At 36.1% G+C, this 8,995-nt stretch overlaps 1 protein-coding gene across 1 annotated transcript; it reads left to right on the forward strand.

Annotated features, from left to right (window-relative positions):
- The first annotated feature begins 540 nt into the window (after positions 1–540).
- Positions 541–8,491, forward strand: atp1b1b (ATPase Na+/K+ transporting subunit beta 1b). Its single transcript, XM_027006126.2, has 6 exons — positions 541–794; positions 2,945–3,073; positions 5,111–5,266; positions 5,716–5,900; positions 6,440–6,523; positions 6,861–8,491. Exons 1-6 carry the CDS (start codon positions 701–703, stop codon positions 7,119–7,121), a joined length of 909 nt encoding a protein of 302 aa, XP_026861927.2. The 5' UTR covers positions 541–700; the 3' UTR covers positions 7,122–8,491.
- The last annotated feature ends 504 nt before the right edge of the window (positions 8,492–8,995 follow it).

Genomic DNA, 8,995 nt, shown 5'->3' on the forward strand with positions numbered 1-8,995 from the left:
ATTTTTTTCTTCACTAATAATGTCACTAGACATCACAAAATAATAGTTGAATAGTTATATTAACCCCATGAAATAACACTAATACAAAGTTAAACCAAATACTTTCATTGTGAGGTCCACCATGGTGTCATAAAAATTTTGTTTTATCATTAGTAAGAAATCTACAGTCGTTAGAACCACAGAAATAATTCTGTTCAAGCCAGAGCAAAGTAACTCCTGATTATTCCTAATAGTTGTCCAGGCAGATAATATAAGTGCAGACTCAATTGACATATCATTAAAATTGTCCGTTATTTCCTATAGTAAACATTCTCTCAACGCAACATCATCAGACCATGTCACGGTTCTTCTCTTTTTTATTTTTGCATTACGTCATAAGGTATGAAATACCGCCCCTTAACCCGCGCAGAGACAGATTTGCATCTCATCGACGCCGCACTATAGTAAAATGCTCCGCTCGCCAGACTCTTACACGAATGCGTTACGTGGGTGGAACATTTGTTTGTGATTTGCTGGAGCATTCCTGGGAGGTGTCGGGGGATCTGTGGGCGTGTCTGCGTGATGCGAGGGATATATTGCACGGGGCACCTTGCAAGAAACCGGGTGCTGCTCCATGCCTTGGGGTGTACAGTGTTCCGCTGAAGGACGTGTACCGAAGGCAATTCACACTGTACGAAGATAAATAAAAAACTCGACTAAAATGCCAGCTCAGAATAAAGACCAGGGAGGGTGGAAGAAGTTTTTATGGAATTCAGAAACGGGGGAGTGTCTTGGGCGCACTGGCAGTAGTTGGGGTATGTATACATTTACTAGGCAGCAGAGATTTTTAATTCACTTTCCTAATGTATTGCTAATCGATGTTGCTTAGCTATCATAATCTATACGAGTTTACCGATCACCGTCATTCCAGAGGGTACAGTCTGTCTCGCGACTAGTCACGATTCTACCTGTTAGATTTGACTTTGCAGCAAACGTTTCACGGACCTGCACGATCAGTTATGAACGGACTAATGCTAGTGCGTTGTTAAGAAAACAAGATTTAACTGAATAGTGAATGACAAGCAGCATCACTTTATAGACTACATTACCAGTTATACTATGCGCTGTGTAACTCTACCGGTCTGCCTGCCGCTACAGATTATTCCGTCTACGATTGGGTTTTCGAGATCTACACATAATAATAATTAATAGAACTATGTTTTGCTGTATTTGCGGTGTGTTTGTTAAACAAATAAGGCGAAAAGGTCATCAAAGGGGCAGGAATAGGATAGTCGAGGTTACTGATCACTGATGGAGAATAGTTAGCTGTTATTTTTAAAAAGTGGTCTAGATGCTCAAATTATTCACGAGAAACAGGTTTCTTTAATTATTACATAAGGATATAAAAACATGAGCTCACTGAATGTTACCGTTGTCGGTTGAAGTAAATATCCTGGAAACAGACATGTAGCTCCATGTCTTCAAGGAAACAATTTCAAGTAGACTTTATATCAGTAAATTTGAAGATTATTTATTAATACGATGCTCCATAGTCAAAGGGTTAAAAATGCATCATTGTCCAAGGTAGCTCAAGGTCACAGGCCTAGTCTTTGGGGTCTTCGAAATGACATTGCTCGTCTAACATTTCACAGAACGTTGATCCGGAACCGACTGAGCCAACAATAGCAGCTCATTGATTATGTTGTGTTTACCACCGGTAGGCTACCATCAAAAACATCGGATCCTGTCGCTCTCATGGCAATCCATTTCTTGTTACTTTGCTGATAATTAGTTGTTTTTTTTGTTTGGTTGTTTTTTTTGCAGTAAATAAATAAATAAATAAATAAATAAATAAATAAATACACATATATATATATATATATATATATATATATATATATATATATATATATATATATATATTACAATAAATATGAATTATTAATTAGTATGCATATCGAGTATATATATACATACAATACAAGCCATTACATATAGTGTATTTAGAAAAAATCTTGAAAGTAACTAAAGCAGCATGTGAATATATTGTGTATACCTTTCAAATAAATGCGTTTATAATATAAAGAATTCTGTCAGGTCATGCAAATCATGCTTAGGAATCACAATATCAGGTCACACTAAGCTTGTAATATTGTTTCTTATGACTACAGTAATACTTTACACTATGCTTAATTATATTCCAGTTAATCATATGTGTACAGCACTATATTCCAGTTAATGACATGGTGTATGTAAATGTTTGGATGTGGAATTTGCCATTGTTTGCCTTTGATGAAGATGCATGGTTCTAATATGACAATATGAATTTAAGGGGTTCACTGAATGACAGAAAGATTGTAATTCCAGTGATCCACAAAGACCAATGTTTACATTTATCACTTGGAAACTTCTGTACTGCCCATGCACCTTGTAGTTTCATTCAGGACACAGACCTTTTTGTAATAAAGGTTGCTACTTATAGTTATGACCCCTGTGGAGGACATTCTGAGGACAGCAGAATGCCCTGGTTGATGCTGCATTGTTAAAAAAAAAAAAACATCAGCCTTACACTATTAGCAAAAATATGTTTTCTAAAATCAAATGCATCCCAGTCTGAAGCAAATAAAAAAAAACAATTTGATTAGATACTATTTATTTTATGCTAAAGTTGTAATATTCAAATTACAGAGTCATGCTAGACAGTTATGCATTACATCCATAAGATATTTTAGAGTCAGTCCTCTCTTCCAGGAGCTGTCTTGTTATGGTGGTTATAAATGGTAGTTCAAAATTGTTTTCCACAGTTTCTTTTTGCCATCCCATATAAGCCCCTACATTGTTGATCAGGCAGACTGAAGCGAAAACGTATGCCAGCAATTACCATAGGATGTTCAGTGATAATGGTATCCAAGGCTTGAGTTAAATGTCAGGCTTCCTAACAGGCTCTCCCTGTGTATTCTTGCAGCAAAGATCATTTTGTTCTTCATCGCCTTCTATGGTTTCTTGGCTGGGATCTTCATCGGCACCATCCAAGCTCTTCTTCTCACCTTGAGTCGGTACAAACCCACCTGGCAAGACAGGATCAGTCCTCCAGGTATATGCTCTGCGGTTCCTGCTCCTGAGATGCAGTACCTAACAGTCCCTTCATTTTACCACACAGGAAAGTGGTTGTACACTCAACACACTGTTGTTAAAAACACATAGTTCACAGATTACAGTGAGACTTTAAGAAAGAAATGTTTATGTGTAAAAGTTCAAGGCTGTAATGCATGCAGTGGTAAAGGAAGGATTTCACGTGATGAGACTGAAAGCTGCAGTGGAGAAGGGGGATATGGTTAGTTCCAGGACAGAGGTTACATTATTTCATTTATGATGAAAGGCACTGATGAAAGGCATGACATCATACCGTTAGTCACATTAGCCTCAGGCAGCTCTGCTGTGAGACACCTCATGTTCAGCGTTTTTTTTGTTTGTTTGTTTTAGAATGTGTTTATTTTGGTTAATGCTGTTGTAGCTTAATTAAAGTTAACTTCTTAGTTAACTTCTTGTGGCTTAATGTTAATGTATTGTCACCATGGGTGTACATTGTGCTCTGAAATGTGCCAAGGACAGAAAAAGGAGGTGTTGCATTCAATTCAGCTTCCCCTCAACTTCATGTTCCCTTGAGGAAACCAAGCTTCCGGGCATGTGCATTCACTGAAAAGAAATGAGTAATAGGACTGAAATGAAGAGGTTTACAAAAGGTTTTATGGCCTCGTTTGTCAGGCCTATCACCACTGAAAAATACAAGTATCAGCACTGTGGTATAAAATATATTTGTAGCACAATTGTTTTTTTAACATTTTTTATTAAAAAATCTATTGTTTTGCTTCATAAAATGTCAGTTTTGCCACATTTATTATCTCAGCATAGGGTGACAAAATATAAACACAAACATTTTCAAAAATTTATGGGGACAAAATTAGCCATTTTAGAAAGTGGTGTGTCATGTCCCCAGCATAATTTACACCTATGGTGACTAATGTGTTGTTAACACTTAAGAAAAACCAAGCTTTTTATTTTGAGTAATATTTTTGTTTTATTACTTATTTTTTTGCATATTTGCATATTATATTTGTGTTGTAATTTATTTTGTTGCCATCTTTTATTTGCTTCATATTTGCTGCTGTATTATGACTATGTGACTGTAGGTTGGGTAGGGTACTGGTCATAAATATAGGAAAAATGATTAATCTGATTTATAGCAGAACAAAAGTTAGTACTTGCTTTGCATTAGTAACTACCAATCACATCATCATCATCATTTCATCATTTACCTCTGCAGTGAAAACTTCAAGTTCAGTCAACGTTCAGCTCATCAGTAACTGGTCAGGAACAGAGTTTTTGCTGTTCTGACTGTTTACACCCGAATACCTACTCCAGCATACAGCTATATTGAGTGAACCATATAGGAATCGCAGTTCTTTTCATACAGAGTACCCCATTTCAAATGACTGTAAGTAATTGGACAGTTAGCTTCTGCATTGTTTCTTGCAATGAGTGATGTTTCACTTTGCCACTAAACAATGACAATAAACATACTAATACAGAAAGTATTGTTTTACAAGGGAAAAACGTGACCGGGTCAAATATGTGATCAAAATGTCACTGAACTTGCAACAGAACAGATAACTTACATTTATTCCAGATGTTGATGTACAGGGTGTTGCTGCAATGGCTCATGTTTTGGTGACCCCAGAGATATGATGTACTTCTGTAAAGAAGGGTGTGCCTAATTGATCACTCACAAGCTTGCCTATATTTAATTAATCCAGCCTCTGTACAGCTGCACAAAGCACTCCGCTTTAACAAGTCCAATTCAAGGATGTGGTCTGCTGTAAAAATTGTGCAAATACTGCTAGCACTTTTTAACCCATAGCAAAAAATCCATCTACATGAAATACTGCATGTAGTAGATAATTTTAAAGTATCATTCTTGTCTTGTGTTTCTCTACTATTTTGCTTAATTTTTCTTAAATCTGAATTTATACCAAAATTATTTATCTATGTGTTCATATCTGTGTCTGCCTGTCTATAAGGATATTTTAAAAGATATGGAGATGTATCACTGTGGTATTTTATTGGTGTGCAGGACTCACCCATCACCCTCATTTAGATAAAGCAGAGTTAATGTTCAGCATGAATGATGTGGACACATACATCAGCTACACAAAGAGTATGAAAGACTTTCTGGGATCATACAGTGAGGAGATCCAGCGGGACCCTTTTAAATTTGAAGATTGTGGAGGTGTGTAATTTGCCATAGTTGTAACAGTGTAACTTTTTGCACTATTTATAACCTAGATATTTGCATGCTGTAGACCATGTATGGAAGACCTGAAGTTTCTGTATTGAAATGATTTAGAGCAAAAGATTTTTTAACATTAAAACCAGATTCACAAGCACATAAAGCAACCACTTGGTTCATTAAGGAATTGAGTTGTGATTAGATAAAGTTTTATGCATTTTTGTACTTAATTTGTACTTAACAGATAGAACATATACTGGAATGGATATAGATCCAAATAAGCCAACCAAAGCAAAATTAAATGTGATTTAAGATGGTAGTCCTTGTCAGAAGTCTCAATGTTTTTTTCAGAATAAGACATCACAGATTCAGTGACTAACTAGTTTATTTTTTCTCCTGGCTTGTTTGTCATGTTGTTGACTTGTGTCTTTGCATCTGTATCTTCTCAGAGCAAGCCGATGTCTATAAGAACAGGGGCGATCTGGAAATGGAAATAGGTATTAGAAAGGCCTGTCGATTCTCAAGGTCTTGGCTTGGCTCCTGCTCAGGCATTGACGACAAGCATTTTGGTTTCAGTGAGGGGAAACCCTGCCTGATTGTCAAGCTCAATAGGATTGTGAATTTCATACCAAAGGTAGGTTTGCTAGATTTATAGAATGTTGCACAAATTCTCTTGCAATTTTATGAGACCTTTTGGAATTCTTTTGAAAACATTTGCATTTCATAGGATTCCTAATATATTTCATCATATACAGGATAAAAAATATAATGTAGCTGTGAGTGTTGGCTAATGCATACTACACACTGAAACATGTCTATAAAGAAGTAGTGTACCATGTCATGTACATTGAATTTAGATTCTGAATCTTATGAATATGGCAAATGTTAAATCAGTCAATTAGATGTACTAGCTGACTTGATTATACTTTACAGTAAGGACACACAGTGTCATTTATGCAAATCCCCACTCTTTTCTTGGAGCTAATAGCTCTCACTTGTGAAGAATCTCATCTTGCTATATGTGAGTGACTTACAGGCCAGGAATCTCAGGTGTTTTACAACTATTAAAATACAGATAACTTTTCAGTAAACTATGGCCCATAGATTGATTGCAACCACTGGATCTATCGCTGATTTTGTTTTTTAATGCCTGCATTTATATGTGATTTCCAGCCCCTGCAATCTAATGACAGTGTCCCAGATGAAGCCCAGAATAAAATCCAGCCCAATGTGATTCCCATATACTGTACTAATAAGGTAAATATTATGACTTTTAATCTGATACACTGGCTAATCACAAACACTCAACCCACAAACAACGTTTTCATACCAATTATAAAATAAAAGCATGTTTTATTCTGGATAAGGACGTATGAATATCCATAATTCTGTAGTGCTTATGCCAGTGTTCTTCAGTACCCCTGATAAAAGGAATGCTTAATATGTGCCATACAACTAAGCATTGTTAAATTGCACATACATATATTCCTGTATATACGGTTGGCATTTAATCCTAGTTAATTCACCTAGTAAAAATATATTATAATATGCTTAAGGGTCTCACCAAGTGTTCTTGTTTCGCAAATGTCTGTAGAAAGAGGAAGATGCAGGTAAACTTGGAGAGGTGAAATACTATGGGTTTGGAGGCGGCTTCCCCCTGCAGTATTACCCATACTATGGTAAACTCCTGCACCCGCACTACCTACAACCTCTGGTCGCAGTTCAGTTTGTTAACTTAACTATAAACTATGAGATTCGTGTCGAATGCAAAGTGTTTGGCGAGAACATTGCATACAGTGAAAAGGACCGCTTCCAGGGACGTTTCGAGGTTAAAATCAAGGTAAATAACTTTTGACCTCCGTCACAAGCACAGCATCTTTCCTTGCTCCCAGTTATAAGACAAACTAAGGACCATTTTCTGACCTGAGATACGCAGGCACCAGACACAGTGTTGCTATTGGTCTTCCACAGTCTCTCACCAAGGCAATACACAAGCCTTTGTCAGTATACAAGTGTCTCACGTCAGAAAGTGGCCTTGGGCAGAGGTTCAAATGGTTTCAAAAACTAGGGTTATCTGTGCCTAATGTTATCTGTGTGCTCTAATGCAAGCTTTTCTGCTTCTGTATACACTTATAATGTACATGCCTGGAGGACTAGCCATAGCATAGACTATGCTAATAATGAAAGAAAATAGTCCATTATTAAGGGACATATTCTTTTACTGCAAATTAACAATTCCACTACAAACGTAGTGAGCTCTGTTTTGTCTGTCTATTACTGTATCACCACCTTGTTGTCTTCTTCCATTTTAACACTGCATGGTAGTGGTATATGTATATTGTTCCAAACCAAAGCAGATGCAATCCAGCTTTAGTTGTCAACAGTGCATTTATGTATGTATTCCTATTCACTGTTAATAAAGAAGTGTATTATTTGTTTTGGGGGGATATTGGGATGTTAGCATTCCTTTTGAAGGAATAGTAACAGGTATACATTTTACATGTATATTTCTTTTCTTTTTTGAATTATGTCAAAAGGAATAATGCTTGTTTTTGATTTGATGTAGATATTGCCTTTGAATGTATGTAGATATTGCCTTTAATCTTAATACTGTCTTCCCTGAGTTAGAATTACTGGTACTAAATGTCTTACATTTATTTTAATGTTGTTTTTTGTTTGTTTGTTTGTTTGTTTGTTTGGGTTTTTTGCCTTTGCTCTTACTGAAGACATAACATGGTGTGGTGTCAATCAAAAGAATGTTTAACTATTTACATGAGGAGATAACATCTCTACAACTGCACATTATTATTTTTATATTATTAGTAGTATTATTATTAGTATTATATTATATAGGTATATTATATTATTATGTTATTATATTATATTTTATATTATTATTTTTGTTAGGGTTTTTTGTGCAATAATGAAAAAAACATTGAATATGAAGATATTAGAATTATCAGAAGCATTCCAGTGCTCCATTCTATAGAATGTTTTGTAGTTCTGTGCAGTCAATGTCTACCATCAGACATCTGGCAAGTTACACAAAGTCCCTTTAACTCCCATGCTGAAACTAGTCTTAGCTTGGTTTCCCAAAAACACAGCATAAAGATCATTCTTAGATGATAGAACAGCTATCACTGTATACTCTCTAGAGTTTAAGAAGATCTGCAAACTGCTTTTGGGAAACAGGTCCTGGGACAATTACCTAAAATAAAAATAAAATAAAAAAATTTAAATAAATTACATAAAGACATTGGGTGTTTATGTTCACATCTGAGAACAGTCAGATTACTATTCTTTTTAGTAGTCTTAGATTCCACAGACATAGTGGTGCGTGAACTACCAAATTTACTTACACACATACAGACATAGTGGTTGTGAACTTCCACACTGGAACACTTTTCCTTTAACAAAAACCACAGGCAGCATGGTGGCTTGGTGCTTAGCATATTTGCATCTCAGGACTTGGTTCTTGGGTTTGAGTCCTGCTGGGTGGAGGTTCCATGTTCTCCTCATGTCTGCTAGGGTTTCCTACAGTAATTCAAAGACATGGCAGTTTAGTCAGATTTTTTTTCTCTAAATTTTCCTGGTGTGAATGATTGTATGCCTCCACACCAGTGGTACTTTCTCCTGGGTGTTATTCTCCCTCCTGTTCCCTGTGCTCCTTGTACCTGTGTTTCTGGTTGAGAGTATTGCTGATAGTGATTGACTTCTAACCAGTGTGTG

Source organism: Electrophorus electricus, chromosome 16 (genome assembly GCF_013358815.1).
Source record: "Electrophorus electricus isolate fEleEle1 chromosome 16, fEleEle1.pri, whole genome shotgun sequence".
Classification (NCBI taxonomy): domain Eukaryota; kingdom Metazoa; phylum Chordata; class Actinopteri; order Gymnotiformes; family Gymnotidae; genus Electrophorus; species Electrophorus electricus.